At 55.9% G+C, this 18,830-nt stretch overlaps 1 protein-coding gene, 1 long non-coding RNA gene and 1 other non-coding gene across 5 annotated transcripts; 2 read left to right on the top strand and 1 right to left on the bottom strand.

The window, feature by feature from the left end:
- The first annotated feature begins 58 nt into the window (after nt 1-58).
- Nucleotides 59-858, top strand: LOC750068 (uncharacterized). Its single transcript, XR_128867.6, has 2 exons — nt 59-516; nt 737-858. It is a non-coding gene; the product is annotated as an uncharacterized LOC750068 (long non-coding RNA).
- On the top strand, nt 554-636 carry LOC112205940 (small nucleolar RNA SNORD60). The gene has a single exon (XR_002940076.1). It is a non-coding gene; the product is annotated as a small nucleolar RNA SNORD60 (small nucleolar RNA).
- A 665-nt stretch (nt 859-1,523) lies between the features above and the next one.
- RAB26 (RAB26, member RAS oncogene family) lies at nt 1,524-7,783 on the bottom strand. 3 transcript variants are annotated; one of them, XM_024350060.3, is made up of 10 exons: nt 7,359-7,783; nt 6,703-6,889; nt 5,611-5,721; nt 4,032-4,073; nt 3,881-3,947; nt 3,734-3,786; nt 2,772-2,837; nt 2,612-2,668; nt 2,435-2,511; nt 1,524-2,338 (listed from the first exon to the last, which is right to left on the bottom strand). In XM_024350060.3, the coding sequence occupies exons 3-10, from the start codon at nt 5,716-5,718 to the stop codon at nt 2,236-2,238; spliced, it is 573 nt and encodes a 190-aa protein (XP_024205828.2). In that variant the 5' UTR covers nt 5,719-5,721; nt 6,703-6,889; nt 7,359-7,783; the 3' UTR covers nt 1,524-2,235. The 3 variants fall into 3 exon arrangements, with proteins under 3 accessions (XP_024205828.2, XP_054524717.2, XP_024205826.2); XM_054668742.2 differs by having other exon boundaries at nt 2,435-2,543; nt 7,359-7,650; XM_024350058.2 differs by lacking the exon at nt 7,359-7,783 and having other exon boundaries at nt 6,703-7,063.
- Between the last annotated feature and the right edge of the window lie 11,047 nt (nt 7,784-18,830).

Raw genomic sequence — 18,830 nt, 5'->3', positions numbered from 1 at the left:
TCGTCGTCGCGGGGCGGGATTGGCAGCTTCAGAATCACTCTATGTTGCAGATCGAAGTCTGATTGGCTTTGTTCATCCGTCACTCACCGTTAGGCTTCACGGACTCTGCATAAGGGAGGAGCTTCGGGTCTGGGTCTGAGAGACCGTCTCCAGAAGAAATGCCACGGTACGATTAGTGGAAACAACGCGGCAGGGAGCGGAGCGTACCAGCGGCAAGGTAAGGCGGGCACTTCCGCCAGGATAGCCCAATGACAGAGGTGGGACAGTTTCTATAAAAGCTTGAGCCTCGCCCGCCCCTGTCTTTTCGAGGTCGAGTCCGAAGCGGAAGAGGTTTGTTAATATGTTTGCCATGTGCTACGCTCTTGGGACGAACTGAGCCACGAGCGTGGCTTTGAGGGCCGTCCGAACGCTGCAGGCCGGCCAGGTCCCTGGGCGTCCAGGCCTGGCCTACGCTCCACTTTGTCCCTTAGCGTTTAAAGGTTTCTTCCCGAATCTCAGGCCCTCAGCTACCTGCAGGTAAGACTGGGCCGGGCTTGGGTTCCCTTATTCTCCCAGTCTGTGATGAATTGCTTTGACTTCTGACACCTCGTATGAAAACTGCACGTGCAGTCTGATTATTTAGCAAGACTGAGGCTTGAGGGTGCGCACTCCTGACGGGGAGCTGAGAGTGGAAATAGGTGTTGCCCGAAACGAAGGAGTGGGGACTTAATGTCTACATTTTGGCGCTGACTTTCAGGTTTCGTCGCGAGCCGGCTGCAAGTTTTGAACCTAAGTAAACCTCAATCCGGAGGGCCTAGCGGTAAGGTGGGCGCTGTGTCTATTGAAGTGCTTAGCAATAAAGCAAAGGTAGTGAGTTGATTCGGTTTTCTCTCAAGTGTCTTTATTTTCCTATTCTGGCACCCCAGAGGTCTGGCTGATCCACAGGCAATCTTGGAAAAGGGTGGAGACATGAAAACGGAAGCTCGTTACCAGTGACTTTTCATCTCGGGATTGCCTTCTCCATTTCTGCCCGTGATTTTTTTTTTTTTTTTTTTTTTTTTGAGACAGCTTTGCTCGTTTCCCAGGCGGGAGTGCGATGGCACAACCTCCGCCTCAAGCGATTTTCCTGCCTGAGCCTCCCAAGTGGCTGGAATTACAGGCGCCCACCACCACGCCCGGCTAATTTTGTATTTTTAGTAGAGACAGGGTGTCTCCGTGTTAGGCTGGTCTCAAACTCCTGACCTCAGGTGATCTGCCCACCTGAGCCTCCCAAAGTGCTGGGATTACAGGTGTGAGCCACCACGCCCAGCCAAATACTGTTTTTCATGCCTTTTGCCCCAGGGTGAGTCCAAAAAAGGCTTTTGAGATTTGTGGAGGGAAGTTGACACCACCTAGGGTTCCCATGTGCCTCCTTAGGGAGGCAGCCATGGGCCATGGAGGAATGGTAGCCACACACCTGCTGAGGGTTCTGGGCCTTGCTGAGTCTCTCAAACTCCAGCATCCTGTTCTAGAAGTGGATTTTTGTCAACAGATGAGACGGACGCTCCAGAAAACACAACTTTATTCACTAGGACTGAAAACAAAGGCTTGCAATCAAAAGGCCAAGTTGAGTGCAAGGTGGAGCGTGCTCGGAAATCACAGACCTCAGCTGTGGCCGGGCTGGCAGTTGTTGTTTCTGGTGTTTTCTGTGATTTCCCACATTTTATCACAAGGCCACAGGCATCCTCCAAGGTCAGTGAGGAAGACCCTATTGCTGTTTGAGCCAGAGCCTCCTAGAGGGTGGGCGGGGAGCAGGCAGCTCCCAGGACACACAGATGCACGATGTGATTAGCAGTGAAGCCTTCTGTCCCAGGCGTGGGCAGGCGTCCTCCCTTAGCTGCCTGAGCATGTGCGGCTGAAGACATGGCTTTTCTAGGGTTAGGCACTGTGCGTGGTGCCAGCCCCAGCCCTCCCTCACCTGGACGTGCCCAGGAGGGGGCAGCAGAGCACCGTGGCAAAGTCTGTCCACTTGCTGCTCCCCGTCCCGTGCAGAAGACTGCTTTTCCGTGGCGGCCAGTGTGCGGCCACGGGCTCTCAGAAGCCTGCTTGTCGGGACTGTTGCTGGGAGGAGGAAGGGACAAGGCTTGACCTGGGGCTCCTGAAAACAGACACTCGGGCGTTGGCCACAGGGCAACAAAGTCAGAAGGGCCTGGAGACCCTCTGTCCAGCCTTCTAGGGGCTGGGCGGCTTCCTCCAGAGGACTGAGCTCAGCCAGGTTCAAGGGCGGCAGCAGGAGGCCCCTCGACCCTCCCTCTTAACGTAATCATGCAGCCGGAAGCGCGGCTCGCTGGGAGCCTTCATGGAGCGCTGCTTCAACTCCCTGCGGAGTGGGGGTGACAAGGGGACACGATGGCCTGGACTCTAATGAGGATTCAGGCCCTGGGCTGGGGGAGTCCTGGTGACTGGCAGGACTTACTTTGCTATGGCTGTGAAGGCCAAGTCCACGTTGAGGCCCGTCTTGGCGCTGGTCTCCATGAAGGGCAGTCCATACTCCTGTAAACAGCTGCTGCCAGCCAGGTGGTGGCCTGGCGGGGACAGCCTAGGCTCGCAGCCTCCAGGGGCACCCCCTCACCACCCCCCTGCCCTGACTCACCTTGGCCAGCTTCTCCCCGTCCTCCCTCTTCACCACACGCTCATGGGCAGAGTCCACCTGGCCCAGGCACAGGGTCTTGGTGACAGCTGGCCCATGGTTGGCCCCTGCCCCCTCACCTGCCCTGCCCTGTGGCCCAGGTGAGGACAGCCAGGCCTCCCACCTTGTTCCCCAGCAGCATGAGCGCCACGTCGTGCTGGGCGTACTTGTGGATCTCGGTCAGCCAGGCCTGTGGGAGGCAGCAGACCAGGCTGGGGCTCCCTGCATGGCTTGCCCCATGCCCCAGAACTTTGGCCCTCCAGGACACACTGTAGAGGGCACCTGTCTTTATCTTTTTTTTTTTTTTTGGAGACAGAGTCTCGCCCTGTTTCCCAGGCTGGAGTGCAATGGCTCCATCTCGACTGACTGCAGTCTCCATCTCCTGGGTTCAAGCTATTCTCCTGGGGTTCAGAGAACCTTGGGAGGGTTCAGCCTCCCAAGTGACTGGGATTACAGGTACGCACCACCACGCCCAGCTAATTTTTTGTATCTTTAGTAGAGACAGGGTTTCACCATGTTGATCAGGCTGGTCTCCAACTCCTGACCTCGTGATCCGCCCACCTCAGCCTCCCAAGGTGGTGGGATTACAAGTGTGAGCCACCACGCCCAGCCCATTTTATTTTTTTGAGACAGTTTTGCTCCAGGCTGGAGTGCCGTGGCACAGTCTTGGCTCACTGCAACCTCAGTCTCCTGAGTAGCTGGGATTACAGGTGTGTGCCACCACGCCCGGCTAATTTTTGTATTTTTAGTAGAGATGGGGTTTCCCCATGTTGGCCAGGCTGGTCTCAAACTCCTGACCTCAGGTGAGCCGCCATGCCTGGCCAGGATACCTGTCTTTAGAAGTGATAACCCCCCGTGTACCACATACAGAAGCCCACCTTACAGGTCCCTTACACAAAGGCTCCTGCTGAGGGAGCTGGAATGGCACTCAGGTCCACTTGGGCCATCTCCAGCCCAGAAGGCTGTCATTTCCCCCTCCCCTCTCTCAGCGGGGTCCTTTGGAACCCTGATGCCATCTACCAGAAGGAGGTTGGGATGGGTCAGGCCCTATCAGGGCCCTTTCACCCCACCAGGAAAGCCACTGACCTGGATGTTGTCAAAGGAGGCCTTGTTGGTGACATCGTAGAGCAGCAGCAGAGCTGGGGACAGAGGGCAGTGAGGACATCCACCATCACCTGCACCCTCAGGTGCTCAGACCCCCGCCCCAACCAGCCCAGGTACCCCGGGGCTCACCATGAGCATCCCGGTAGTAGGCATGGGTAACACTGCGGAACCGCTCCTGACCAGCTGTGTCCCACATCTGCAGCGACAGGCACTGGTCAGGCTGTCCAGCCCCTCCCTGGTGTCCCCTGTCCCCCAACTTGTCCTCTGCCAGTCACCTTACCTGCAGCTTCACCTTCACACCATCCACGTCCAGAACTTTGTTCTGAAACAGACAGAACCAGGCAGCTCTGGCATGGGCCCAGCCCAGCCTCTGGCCCCACTAGCTTCACTGCCTTCCTGTCCCCTGAGACCTCCCAGCTCCCAGGTCCAGCCCAGCCCCTGCAGGCTTCCTTTAAGCCAATTTGACCTCACCCACACCTGCAAGTGCAGGCCTCTCCCCGCAGCCTCTGCACTATTCCTGCTTAGAGCCTCTTACGCTGACTTATTTGAACTCATGACCCCACCAGGCCTCTTACTGACACTGCCTCGGTTTCCTCATCTGCACACGGGTGCAGGAACTAACGAGCTGCAATGCCTCAGCCTTCCCAGTAGCTCTTTTTGCTAATTTGAAAGACTCAGGATGGCTTGAACCCAGAAGTTGGAGGTTGCAGTCCACCATGATCACCACTGCACTCCAGCCAGGGCGACAGAGTGAGACCCTGCTTCAAAAGAATGAAAAATTAAAGCCACTCCTTGCTGGGATTGTCAGGGCTGGGCCTGGGCCTGTCTGACCCAAGGCAGTAACCGCAGATCCCAGAACTGCCTGGCAGCGTCCCCAGCCGGGCCCTCCCAGTTAACGAGTAGACGTAAGGCAGGGAGTGGTCTAGCCCCAGTCCCATCTGTTGGGGTGGGGGCGGGGGGCTTCAGCCGCAGTCTGAGGCCCTGGGCAGCTGGAACCTGTGCCACCTCCCTCAGCCTGAGCTCCTGCTGTCAGAGTGCTTCTGGGTCTCCCGGGAACCAGGCAGGGCCATCTGCTGGGCTGGGGAGGACACCGCCTTCCCTGGCACCCTGAACGAGAGTGCGAACCAAATGGCCTCACCTCTTACCACCTGCCCGAGAGCCAAGAGGGAAGTGGGGACCAGACAGGACTGGCCTGCCCCCCTCGGGCACTTCAGGCGTCACTCCATCCCAGAGGACTTGAGGGGACTTGGAACCCCCCAGACGGGGTAGAGAACAGCTCCCCAGACTGGAGGGAGCCCCTTTTCCTGTCCCTGGAACAGCCCTTCCTCCATCCTCCCTCTAACTGGCTCTAATTAAAGGGTGAGAAAAATGCAAATTTAAGATTTGCTGAGGACAAGCCGGCACCTCAGCACGAGGAATTCCAGCTGGTGGGGGTGGGGGTGGGCGCTCCTCACCCAAGAGCAGGGTCCTCTCCCCTAGGCAAGCCCTGGAAACCCTCGCTCAGGCTCTGCAGGGAGCATGTGCTTCTAGGGCCCAGTAAGGCCTCTGTACCAAGGCAGCACTGCTGGCCCCAAGTGGACGTGGCCCTTGACTTCCTCTGACCCACCGCCCTGTAGGCAACAGTGTCCGCCTCCCCCAAGGCACAGGATATGGTCCCTGGGTAATGCCAGCCCCTGGCATAGGGCAACTAACTATGCTCCGTCGGGTGCAGCCACCAGCCCAGGTGTTGGAAGGTCGAGGCAGGTAGCTTCTGGGGTCCAGGCCTCGAGCCTGTCGGTACCACGGGGATCACAGAGAACTTGCTGCTCAGGGGTACCGGCAGGACTCTGATGTGGGGCCAGGCCAGGGCCTTCACTCACCCGGAAGTCAATGCCTACGGTGGAGATGAAGGTCCCCGCCAGGAAAGCACCATCCTTGAATCGCACCAGCAGACAGGTCTTCCCCACGCCCGAGTCCCCCACCAGCATGACCTAGGACAAGCAGGAGGGTTGGGGGGAGTCTGGTCTGCCCTGAGCTGGCCTGGTCAGAAGGGGGCTGCAGGTGAGGAGTGGAGGGAGGCAGCCCAGGCCTGCAGGCTCAGCGGGGCCAGGGACCCCGATGGGCTGGACACCCAGCGTCTGCCTCTGAAAGGCTAGGGCTGCTCTGTCCTTCTGCACGGTGGCCGTCTCAGCGGGGAGTGAGGGCAGCCACCTGCATCCCGGACCCTCCCTAACGTCCATACCCCCACACGGTGGACAGCATCTGGGAGGGGAGCAGGTGGGGTGGCAGCTGGGTACCTCCTAAGAGACTTGGGGAGGCCTCTGCCGGGGGCTTCTCCACATCTCAGTAGGGACATGACCCCAGCAAGGCTCAAGAGGAATTTGCCCCATTAGGATCAGATCTCGATCTGAAGAGGGACCTGGGCCAAGTCTGAGGTTGGGGGGAGGTGCAAGTGGGCAGCAGTCAGGCCTTCTCCCCGAAACCTGTGCTACCAAACCCAAAGATGGTCCTCCCGGCCCCCTGCCAAGTCCACACAGCCTCTGCCTTGGTCTGGAGTCCCAGGGTTCCCCATCCATCTGGCAAACCTCTTCCCCCCAGCAAAAAAAAAAAAAAAAAAAAAAAAAGGCCCACAGCCGCTGGGTTGAGGGAGGGCAGCATATGGGAAATGGTGAGACCCCAGTCGGGGGCCTGGGCATTGGGGCGCGGGACGCAGGCACTGATGGTCGCGGGACCCCTTGTGCCACCATGCCGCCTGGGGGGTGGGGGACAGGCCCTGCCAGCTGTTGGATACCCCAGACCTGGGATGGACAGCTGTGTGTGCACGATGCACCGTGCAAGCCCCACGGGGTTCCTCCCGCGTGGGCTCCGCGCCCTGGGGCCGCAGGCCCTGCACCCCCTGTCCGACCCCCAACCCTTGGCTCAGGCCGGGCGCCACCTGCTGCGCTGGCCTGGGGGGCGGGTGCCTGGCTCACCTTGAAGGCGACGTCGTAGAAGTCGACACCGCCGCCAAGCGAGGGCCGGCCGGGCTGCAAGGGCCCGTTGGGCGGCGCGTCGGGGCCGGAAAGCGCAGTCCCGGAGCGCGCCGGTCGGGCCCCGTTGGCGGTGGGCAGCGTGGAGGCAGCGGGGGTGCTGGCCCCTTTGCTCTTGGGGGTCTTCTTCCTGGACATGGCGGGCGGGCGCTCAGTGTGCTCCCGCTGCAGCCGCCGTGCCCTGGGCCGTCCCGCACCCCGCGCCAGCCGAGCCCGACCCGGACCCGAACCCGAACCCTTCCCCTGGCGGCGGCGGCGGCGGCGGCGGCGGCGGCGGCATCATCCCGGGCGCCCGGCTCGCGCCCCGCCCCCGCCGCTCCACGGGCGCGCAGCCACTCAGGCCCGGCCTCCCGCCGCCGCCGCCAATGCCGTGCGTGGGGCGGGGACATGCAAATACACCCCCGCTCGGCGGGGCTGGGGGGTCAGGAGGTCCGGGCCCCGTCCCGCCCCCGATCACGACCCCTGCCCGGGGCTGCCTTGGGGCCAGGAGCCAGCTGTGGGGTGACAGGCCTGGGCCAGGAGTCACCCCGGGATCCTGAATCCCCTCTGCTGGCTGCACACCACCCCAGCTCGGTGACCCCCAAACTGGACCGCCAGACCTGGGAGGAAGGGGTGTCCTGAGATGTGGGTGCTGGGGCAGAGGGCCCGCATGGACGGGCACCGCGGGCTTCTGTCTCCTTAGCCCCAGATGCCTAGCGCTTGGCCCGGTGCCCTTCACTGCTCCATCCCCTCCAGGGTAGGCGGGTCCAGGAAGCTCCAGCCCTGGCTTGGCAAACACACCAGGCTGCTGGGGCAGGCGCCCTGGGCTCAGGTGACAGCTGGTCACCGGGAGGACACAGCGGGCGCGGCGATCTCCCCCACAGCTTCTGCCTGCTGTGCACGCCTGGGGATCTGCGGGAAGGAGGAAGTCGCTGTGGCAGCCAGCCCCCGGCCCCCTGAGGGTCCCCTCCCACGGGACTCTGCCCTCAGGGTCTGAAAGGTGGAAAGCAGAGGCCCCTGCCCAGGCTGTGTGGCTGGCCCCTTGTCCTTCCCCTCCAGGTTCGGACCTTCAGGTGGCCAGGGCCGATTCTCCAAATCCTAAGCTGGTCCTTGGCAGACCCACCTCCCCAACCTGGGCTGCACTGGAGCTCTGTCACCCCCTCTCACAGAGAAGATGGGAATGCAGTGGTCAGAGCTGGGGCACAGTGGTCCAGAGGGGTGGTGTCCTTGGCATGCGGGGGCTTCTTGGTGTTTCTTTGGGAGCTGGAGAGATGACCCGGCTGTCCCCGGAGACCTGACAGCTGTCACCAGGACCTTGGGCCCTTCAGAGACCTGAGCCCTCCCAGCTGGCAGTGCCCAGAGTCCAAACAATTGGCTGCCTCTCGGGTCAGAGGCCTGAGAAAACACAGATGGAGGGGCACTGCCCAGCAGAGTGATTCCTCGAGAGGGCCTGGCAGAGGCCGTGGAAGCCTGCCCTACAGCAAGCACTGTTGTGTGCCAGGCACACGACCTCTTCAAAGTTATCCTGCAAGGTGGGTACTGCCCTCAGTGTCCAGATGGGGAAACCGAGGCCCAGAAAGGCAAGGAGCCTGTGCAAGGTCAGCAGGCTAGGAAGGGCAGAGCTAAGATTTGTTCCTGGGAACTCCAGCTCCAGAGAACATAAACCGTCCCATGGCAGAAATCCCTGTAGACTTAATCCCCAGGAACCTGGCAGAGCTGGGGGGCAAACCCGGAAGCCCTCTCAGAACCCTTCCTTGTCTCACTCCTCTGGCCCCCCAGCTCTTCCAGACCAACCCCCAGTGTGTGTGCACTGTGCCCGGGTAGAGGCATTTAGCTTCTGCAGCTGCAGCCCTGGGGACTCCGGGTGTCCACCCGCACTACAAGGCCTCTTTCAGGATGGCTGGCCCAGGGTCTGAGCTGGGGGCCTCAGCAGCTGCTGTGCACTGGCCCCAGGGTCCTGGGCAGTGGACTCCCAGTCCAGTGGACCCCGTCCTGCCAGCTGCTGCTCAGGTACCCCCAGGGCGCGGGCAGCAGGAGGAGTTGGGTGCAAGTAGGGCATCCTGCAGGAGGAGGAGTGCGGATGGGGCCCCCAGGAAGAGAAGGAGGCAGGCGCGCTGGAGAAAGTGGGAGGCCAGGAGGGGAGGGGAGCCTTGAGAGAGCAGAGGAAACGGGCTTGCGCTGGCAACCTTTAAAATTAGGAGAGTTTACATACAAATCCAAGTCTCTGGTTTCTCTTGAAAATGGGGAGCTCTGGGTGCCTGCATCACAGACCCCTCCCTTGGCTTCCAGCAGGCCTCGGAATCTTTGATCATTATGCCTCTTGGTTGCTGTCTTTGCCATCTGTTTCACCCTCTGGAGTGTAAGCTCTCCGGGCACAGGAAGCAGCTTGTCTTGGTCAACTGCTGTCCCCAGCAGCCAGCTCTGGGCCTCCATAAGCAGTTATTAAATTGGTGAAAGAGGCCAGGTGTGGTGGCTCACGCCTGTAATCCCAGCACTTTGGGAGGCTGAGCAGGCAGATCACTTGAGGCCAGGAGTTTGAGACCAGCCTGGCCAACATGGTGAAACCCCGTCTCTACTAAAAATACAAAAATTAGCCGGGCCTGGTGGCATACGCCTGTAATCCCAGCTACTCGGGAGGCTGAGGCAGGGGAATCGCTTGACCCCAGGAGGAGGAGGTTGCAGTGAGCTGAGATTGTGCTGTTGCATTCCAGCCTGGGTGACAGAGCGAGACTCTGGGGAAAAAAAAAAAAGAAAGAAAAGAACAGAGAAAGAAATGTGACTTAGAAACACAGGCCTCACTTCAGGAGGACATGTCCTTGCTAACAAAGATTTAAGGCAAGTGTGATCAGTAGTGAGGGCAAGGCTTCTGGAGGAGGGAGGGTTTGCACTGGGCTTTGAGGATTGAGCTAGAGTCTGACACGAGAGAGAAAGACAGTCCCCAGGTGGAGGGAGTCAATATGCATAGGCTGAGAGTGCTAGGAGATGGGCACTTTGTGCCGAGGTGGCCAAAGTGTGGCCCAGTTCCTTGGAGGAAGCGGGAGGTAATCAAGCTGGTAAGGTAGGATGGGGTCAGCTGGGAAGGGAAACCTGAGTGTTATTCCTAGGAGCTTGGAAATTGTACAGCGGGAAGTAGAGAGCTGTGCGTGGCTTTTGAGCAGAACAACAGAGGACGCTGTGCTACAGGAATATTGGGGACTGGCAGGAGGGGGTGGATGGTGGAGCCTGTAGGCCTGGAGATGAGATTGATGGGGGTTGCAGTCACCCAGGGGAGGGGTAATAGGAACAGAGAGGACCTTCAGGAAAGAAGCTGTAGGCCTGGAGGCAGGGAAGGGAGGGTCAGAGTCCATGCCCATGGGCAGAGACCAGTGGGATGCTGCAGTGGATTAAAGATGGACTAAACCCCAGCACTTTGGGAGGCCGAGGCAGGCAGATCACCTGAGGTCGGGAGTTCGAGACCAGCCTGGCCAACATGGAGAAACCCCGTCTCTACTAAAAATACAAAATTAGCCAGGTGTGGTGGCTGGCGCCTGTAGTCCCAGCTACTCAGGAGGCTGAGGCAGGAGAATCGCTTGAACCCAGGAGGCGGAGGTTGTGGTGAGCCGAGATCGCGCCATCGTACTCCAGCCTGGGCGACAAGAGCGAAACTTGGTCTCAACAAAAAAAAAAAAAAAAAAAGGCCGGGCGCGGTGGCTCACGCCTGTAATCCCAGCAGCACTTTGGGAGGCCGAGGCAGGCAGATCACGAGGTCAGGAGATCGAGACCATCCTGGCTAACACAGTGAAACCCTGTCTCTACTAAAAATACAAAAAATTAGCCGGGTGTGGTGGCGGGCGCCTGTAGTCCCAGCTACTCGGGAGGCTGAGGCAGAAGAATCGTGTGAACCTGGGAGGTGGAACTTGCAGTGAGCTGAGATCGCACCACCGCACTCTAGCCTGGGCAACGGAACAAGACTCCATCTCAAACAACAACAACAACAACAACAAATAAAACTAGAACAGGCAGCCAGCAAGGGCAAGGCGGGGGCCAGCGAGGGCAAGGCAGGGGCCGGCATGGTGGGAAAGTTCAGCAGGGAGGCCTTGGGATGTCCGGATTCTTGGCATCTTCAGACCTGGAGAAGAGAGGAGTCCTGTGGGCCAGGGCAGGTCCCTGAGACAGGGTCTGAGTTTGAGATGGGCCCTGGGAGCTGGGGGCGGAGAGTGAGGTCCGTGTTCCCCTGGGAGGGGTGCTACAGCCCCGCACCCTTCTGGTGCAGAGCTGGCTCTGCCAGGGAGGGGAAGGTCTCCACGGGTTCCTGTCCTCGAGGGGAGAGAGCGCCCTGGGTCTCCTTGGGGCCTTGCTCTGGGACTTTCGCTCCTGTTACCCTCTGACGGCCCGGCCCCCTGGCATCCTTACACCGTGCCCTCTAACTCCTGCCAGTTCCTTCTGACTGTCCTGGGTGTCTGGAAGGATGTGTGCTGTGAGCCCCCAGCCAAAATGACCCCTGGGAGCCATGGATCAGGACAGTCTCTTTCTGGCCCCCATTTTCCAGCCTCTTCCCTACACTCTGCCCCCAGAGTGGGGCCCTCGGGCTGGCCCTTGTGTGCCAGGAGAGGGGGCGCAGGCACGAGTGAGGCCTCCTCAGGCTTCCAGACTCTGCCTGGAGCCCCACCCTCAAGGGAGCCTGCCCTGGCTCCTCCTGCCCCACTTCTGGCTCCCTGGATGCTCTCCAGCCCTTCCCCGGCGGCTGCATGGCCGCTGTAGCAGCCTGGGAGCCTCCTGAGGACAGGGCCCTGTCCTGCCTACTCCTGTTCCCGCCAGGCACTCGAGGGAGAGCTCTGTGGCTGAGCAGCAGAGAGCTGGGCTGGACTTCAAGGGGCTCTTAGCAAGCCAGGGAGTGGCAAAGCCGCCACGGCCTGTGCCCCCAGGGCACCTCCCAAGACCCTCCTCTGGAGCTCAGCGGTCTGTGCCCTCCGCGGGGTCCCCGGCTTGCTATGTGCCCCTGGGCATGTGGCATTCCCTGTCTGGGCCTGCTCCCCTCTCCATGAAATGAGGGGGCAGGAGGAGCCGATCTCTGAGGTCCCTTCCAGCTCAAACACCTTATGTTCTATGAAATCTGTGTGAACGTTGCCATGGAGACGTTGGAGGAACTGTGGCAGCACCGAACGCAACTTCCACCCGAGAGAGGAGCACTGAGTCACCCCAGCACGTGGGTGACATCACAGGTAAGCTCTCTCCGGTGTCCAGGTGTGCAGCAGTCTGGTGTCCTCCTGAGAGGTCACCCCCCTTCAGCCTGCTCACCATGGTGGCCCTGAGGCCCTACCGGGTGGGTCGGGACAAACAGGTGTCCATCCCTGTCCGAATGGGGACCCTTTGTCTGTTGCCTGCAGACGTGACCACAGTGACTCAGGTGCTCCCAGACGGGAAGGCGGCAGAGGTGATCTGCCACACAGAAGATGAGCTAACGGGGGAGTCATGTGCGCCTCTGTGGCTGTCAGAGCAGTATCCTCACTCCTACGGAGCCAGTTGCCTGCTCTCAGCAGTGCTGGCTTCCTGCGCCTGAGCTGAGTGAGGGCGTCCGCTTAGCCATTGGAGGAGGCAGCATCAGGGCTCCTGGCTGCAGGCTCTCCCGGCAGCCTCAGAGTGACACACATGGCCTCACGGCAGGTGCAGGGATCCCTGTCGATGAACAAAACAGACCCCTGCGTAACCGTAACAATCACTGACTACCCCAGACTGCACCAAGTGCTTTCCTTGCAACGTTTCTCTTTTTTTTTTTTTTTTTTTGAGATGGAGTCTTGCTGTGTCACTCAGGCTGGAGTGCAATGGCGCCATCTCGATCTCGGCTCACTACAACCTCTGCCTCCCAGGTTCAAGCAATTCTCCTGCCTCAGCCTTCCGAGTAGCTGGGATTACAAGTGTCCACCACCACGCCCGGCTAATTTTTGTATTTAGTAGAGACAGGGTTTCACCATGTTGGCCAGGCTGGTCTTGAACTCCTAACCTCAGTTGACCCACCTGCCTCGGCCTCCCAAAGTGCTGGGATTACAGGTGCCCACCACCACGCCTGGCTAATTTTTTTTTTTTTTGAGACGGAGTCTGGCTCTCGCCCAGGCTGGAGTACAATGGTGCGATCTCGGCTCACTGCAAGTTCCACCTCCCGGGTTCACACCATTCTCCTGCCTCAGCCTCCCGAGTAGCTGGGACTACAGGTGCCCGCCACCACACCCGGCTAATTTTTGTTTTTGTATTTTAGTTGAGACAGGGTTTCACCGTGTTAGCCAGGATGGTCTGGATCTTCTGACCTCGTGATTCACCTGCCTCGGCCTCCCAGAGTGCTGGGATTACAGGCGTGAGCCACCGCACCCTGCCCTTTTTTATTTTTATTTTTTTTTTGAGATAGGGTCTCACTCTGTTACCCAGACTGAAGTGCAGTGGTGTGGTTCCGACTCATTGTAGCCTCGAACTCTTGGGTTCAAGCAATCTTCCCACTTCAGTCTCCCAGCAATTTTTTAGTTTTTTTATAGAGATGGGGGACTCACTATTGTCCAGGCTGGTCTTGAACTCCTGGGCTCAAGGGATCCTCCCGCCTTAGCCTCCCAAGATGTTGGGATTACAGGCGTCAGCCACCGTGCCCAGCCTTGTTTTCTAAGAGTCTAAATTAAATCACAATTATCTGATTCTTCCACATTTGATAGAACTTGTCCACAAAAAGATCTGGATTAAGTGTCTTTTCCTGACATGGCTTTTGATACGTTTTCAATGTGTTCTTTTGTTATTGGTCTATTTGGGGTTTTAATTTTTTCTAGAATTGGTTTTTACAGTTTGTAACATATAAACATCCCATATAGATTTCAAAAATGTAGGCAAACAATTGCACATAATTTTCTTTTATAATTTTTAACTTTTTTCATCTCTGTGAATAAACCTTCATTCTTCATCTGAATGTCCCATATTTTCTTTTTCTCTCTCCTTTTCTCTCAGTCACACTTACCAGAATTTTTTCCTAGAAAAATCTTAGCAACTATATCTATTAAATAGCTCGATTTTATTCATCAATTCTACTTTCTTTCTTTTTTTTTTTTTTTTGAGGCCCAGCCTACTCTTTCTTTTAAAGTAACTAATTTCTGCTCTTTACTTTCTAATTTCCTTCCATCTTTTTTGGGGGGTTTATTTTACAGGTGTTTTTCTAGAATGTTGAAATAAATACTTAATTTATATATTGGTTTGATTCTTCATGCTAACTAATAAAAACAAGTGAAGTTATCCGTTTCTCTCCATGTATAACTTTGACTGCATCCCCATAGATTTTCTATGATGTTTGCTCATTACTATTCATTTCCTTTTTTTTTTCTTCCTTCTTTTTTGAGATGGAGTCTCGCTCTGTCACCCAGGCTGGAGTGCAGTGGCATGATCTCGGCTCACTGCAACCTCCACTTCCAGGGTTCAAGTAATTCTCCTGCCTCAGCCTCCCTTGAAGCTGGGATTACAGGCATGTGCCCCCACGCTCTGCTAATTTTTGTATTTTTAGTAGAGACAGGGTCTCACCATGTTGGCCAGGTTGGTCTTGAACTCCTGACCTCTGGTGATCCGCGTGGCTTGGCCTCCCAAAGTGCTAGGATTACAGTCATGAGCCACCCCACCCAGCCTATTCATTTCTATATGCTCTAATTTTTATTTATTTATTTTTTGAGACAGGGTCTCACTCTGTTGCCCAGGTTGGAGTGCAGTGGCACGATCTCAGCACACTGCAACCTCCCCATCCAGGGTTCAAGCGATTCTCCTGCCTCAGCCTCCCAAGTAGCTGGGAATACAGGCGTGCATCCCCACACCCAGCTAATTTTTGTATTTTTGGTAGAGATGGGGTTTTGCGATGTTGGCCAGGCTGGTCTTGAACTCCTGACCTCAAGTGATCCACCCACCTCGGCCTCCTGTAGTGCTGGGATTACAGGCGTGAGCCACCGCACCCAGTCCATGATTTCCATCTTTACCTTTCAGTGATCTGGGCTGTCAGGGTGTCCAGCTGTCCTGTGACCCTCTGCGGATGGTTCTTCAGGCCTCTCTACTCAGGTGGGAGTCCCTGAATTAGGGTGTGCTTGTGGGAGCTTCAGTTTTGATCTGGTTTCAAGATTTGATGCAGTGAGCAAGTGAAAGTACCCAAAAGAGCCTCTAGGGGGCGGTGGTGTTTAAGGCCACGTTCTTTTTTTTCTTTTCTTTTCTTTTTTTTTTGAGATGGAGTCTAGCTTTGTCGCCAGACTGGAGCGCAGTGGCGGGATCTCGGCTCACTGCAACCTCCACCTCCTGGGTTCAAGCTATTCTCCTGCCTCAGCCTCCCGAGTAGCTGGGATTACAGGCACACACCGCCACACCCAGCTAATTTTTGTATTTTTAGTAGAGACGGGGTTTCACCATGTTGGCCAGGATGGTCTCCATCCCCTGACCTGGTGATCCACTCACCTCGGCCTCCCAAAGTGCTGGGATTACAGGCGTGAGCCACCGCGTCCGGCCAAAGGCCACGTTCTTATTTAAGCTTTTCCTCTGACCTTGCCTAACATCTGTAATGCCAAAATAGTTAACAAGCCCTATTTTGTGTACAATACAGCTTATTAACTGTGCTACTCAAAGTCTCTATATCTTTACTGACATAAAAAAATTGTCTCTTTGGCCAGGTACGGTGGCTCACGCTTGTAATCCCAGCACTTTGGAAGGCCGAGGCAGGTGGATCACTTGAAGCCAGGAGTTAGAGACCAACCTGGCCAGCATGGTGAAACCCTGTCTCTACTAAAATTACAAAAATTAGTCAGGTGTGGTGGTGCACGCCTGTAATCTTAGCTACTCAGGAGACTGAGGCACGAGAATCACTTGAACCTGGGAGGCAGATGTTGTGGTGAGCTGAGATTGTGCCACTGCACTCCAACATCCTGGGCAACAGAGCGAGATTCTGTTTCAAAAGAAAAAAAAATTGTCTCTCTCTTTTTTTTTTAGACAGGATCTCACTCTGTCATGTAGGCTGGAGTGCAGTGGTGCCATCATGGCTTACTGCAGCCTTGACCTTCTGGGCTCAAGTGAGCCTCCCACCTCATCCTCCCAAATAACTGGGACCACAGGCGAGCTCCGCTATGCCTGGCTAATTTTTTGTTTGTAATTTTTGTAGAAATGGGGTCTCTTGGCTGGGCGCGGTGGCTCACACCTGTAATCCCAGCACTTTGGGAGGCCAAGGCGGGTGGATCACGAGGTCAGGAGATCGAGACCATCCTGGCTAACACGGTGAAACTCTGTCTCTACTAAAAATACAAAAAATTCTCCGGGTGTGGTGGTGGGCGCCTGTAGTCCCAGCTACTCGGGAGGCGAGGCAGGAGAACGGCGTGCGCCCGGGAGGCGGAGCTTGCAGTGAGCCGAAATCGCGCCACTGCACTCCAGCCTGGGTGGCAGAGCGAGACTCCGTCTCAAAAAAAGAAAAAACAACGACCAAAAAAAAGAAATGGGGTCTCTCTGTGTTGTCCACGCTGGCCTCAGTGATCCTCCTTCCTTGGCCTCCCAAAGTTCTGGGATTACAGGCATGAACCACTGTGTCCAGACAAAAATTGATCTGTAAACTTTTTGAGACAGCATCTCACCCTGTTCCCCAGGCTGGAGTGCAGTGGTGTGATCATGGCTCACTGCAGCGTCAACCTCCTGGGTCTACTTGATCTATAAACTTCGAGGGAAGGTGTAATAAACCCTCCCGCAATGTCTTTGTTTTTCAAAATCTTTGTATTTTACAGTTTAGCTTCGTGGGCTGATGTTCTATTTTGTTTGTGTGTGTGTGTGTGTGTGTGTGTGTGTGTGTGTGTGTGTTTTTGAGACACAGTCTTGCTCTTGTTGCCCCGGCTGGAGTGCAATGGTGTGATCTTGGCTCACTGCAACTTCCACCTCTTGGGTTCAAGAGATTCTCCTGCCTCAGCCTTCCGAGTAGCTAGGATTACAGGTGCCGCCACCACACCCCGCTAATTTTGTATTTTTAGTAGAGATGGGGTTTCTCCATATTGGTCAGGCTGGTCTCAAACTCCCGACCTAAGGTGATCCGCCCGCCTCAGCCTCCCAAAATGCTGGGATTACAGGCGTGAGTCACCGCACCTGGCCAATGTTCTATTTTTGAGAACACAACGGTTCATAATATATTCTACATAGACTATACCTGTTATGTGTAGATAAACAGACTCTTTTCCCATTTAACACCTTTTGCCTTAGGTTTATTTTTCTGGTATCAATACTGGCACACTTACTTTGTTTGCAGTTTCCTGTCTTTTTTTTTTTTTTTTTTTTGAGACAGAGTCTCACTCTGTCACCCAGGCTGGAGTGAAGTGGCGGGATCTCGGCTCACTGCAACCTCTACCTCCTGGGTTCATGCGATTCTCCTGCCTCAGCTTCCCGAATAGCTGAGACCACAACTGTGTGCCACCATGCCCAGCCAATTTTTGTATTTTTAGTAGACACGGGGTTTCACCATACTGGCCAGGATGGCTCAATCTCTTGACCTCGTGATCCACCCGCCTCGGCCTCCCAAAGTGCTGGGATTACAGGCATGAGCCACTGTGCCTGGACTTTTTTTTTTTTTTTCTTTTTGAGATGGAGTCTCATTCTGTCACCCAGGCTGGAGTGCAGTGGGGTGACCTCGGGTCACTGCGACCTCCGCCTCCCGGGTTCCAGTGATTCTCCTGCCTCAGCCTCCCGAGTAGCTGGGATTACAGGCACCCACCACCATGCCTGGCTAATTTTTGTATTTTTAGTAGAGACGGGGTTTTGCCACGTTGGCCAGGTTGGTCTCGAACTCTTGGCCTCATGTGATCCGCCTGCCTTGGCCTCCCAAAGTGCTGGGATTACAGGTGTGAGCCACTGTGCCTGGCCTGGCTTTCTTGTTTCTTTTCTCCTCTTCTAGTTTCCCCCTTTTAGGCTAACAATTATTAACTGTTAATAAAAACCCTCAGGTCTGTATTTTATCAAGAAACATTTCCCCCATGTCTTCTTCCCTGAACCAAACAAGATCTCTGGCACATTTTATTTGCTCTGTCTCACCACATGGTTTTTGTTTTTTTGTTTCTTTGTTTTTTGAGATGGAGTCTCACTCTTGTTGCCCAGGCTGGAGTGCCATGGCACAATCTCAGCTCACTGCAACCTCCACCTCCTGGGTTCAAGCGATTCTCCTGTCTCAGCCTCCTGAGTAGCTGGGATTACAGGCGCGTGGCACCACCCCCAGCTAATTTTTGTATTTTTAGTAGAGACGGGGTTTCACCATGTTGGTCAGGCTGGTCTCGAACTCCTGACCTTGTGATCTGCCCACCTTGGCCTCCCAAAGTGCTGGGATTACAGGCATGAGCCACCGTGCCCTGCCCACAGTTTTTCAAATAGTTTAGAATTTCATTTCCAGGTAACTAATTTGCTTCTTTAAACATATGTCTTTTCTATTTAAGAAATCCTTTCTAAACAATTGCATTTTATTCCACAACCGCCTTCAAACAATCATTGAGACTTGGTTAATCTGTTTTGCTCATTTGGCAGCAGTTTCTTGTGGCTGTTTCTTCCCTCCACTGGAGTCCTTGAATCTTAAGTCTGTCATTTGACTGCAATTAAAAGCTGGGTTTGGAATACAATCGCAGCCTTACCATCCACCTGCTGTGTGACCTGGTAAATTTTTTTTTTTTTTTTGAGACGGAGTCTTGCTCTGTTGTCCAGGCTGGAGTGCAGTGGCGCAACCTCGGCTCACTGCAACCTCTGCCTCCCAGGTTCAAGCGATTCTACTGCCTCAGGTTCCCTAGTAGCTGGGATTATAGGTGCCTGCCACCATGCCTGGCTGATTTTTGTATTTTTAGTAGAGATGAGGTTTCACCATGTTGGCTAGGCTGGTCTCGAACTTCTGATCTTGTGATCTGCCCGCCTCGGCCTCCCAAAGTGCTGGGATTACAGGCATGAGCCACCACTCCCAGCCAGTTCTTTTTTTCTTTTTTCCTTTTTTTTTTTTTCGAGACAGGGTCTTACTCTGTTGCCCAGGCTGGAGTGCAGTGGCACAATCAGGGCTCAGCGCAGCCACTGCCTCCTGGGCTCACACGCTCCTCCGGCCTCAGCCTCTCGAGTACCTG

This window comes from Pan troglodytes, chromosome 18 (assembly GCF_028858775.2).
Source record: "Pan troglodytes isolate AG18354 chromosome 18, NHGRI_mPanTro3-v2.0_pri, whole genome shotgun sequence".
Taxonomy (NCBI): Eukaryota; Metazoa; Chordata; class Mammalia; order Primates; family Hominidae; genus Pan; species Pan troglodytes.
The sequence above is the reverse complement of the archived record's forward strand: the minus strand, read 5'-3'. Positions and strand labels throughout refer to the sequence as shown.

Excerpts from the sequence above, each read along its gene's own strand:
- RAB26 (XM_024350058.2), bottom strand. The coding sequence starts at position 6,897 with ATGTCCAGGAAGAAGACCCCCAAGAGCAAAGGGGCCAGCACCCCCGCT. Across the intron at positions 3,787-3,880 it reads CTACTACCGGGATGCTCATG|CTCTGCTGCTGCTCTACGAT; the intron begins GTGAGCCCCGGG and ends CTCTGTCCCCAG. Across the intron at positions 2,669-2,771 it reads TCATGCTGCTGGGGAACAAG|GTGGACTCTGCCCATGAGCG; the intron begins GTGGGAGGCCTG and ends TGCCTGGGCCAG.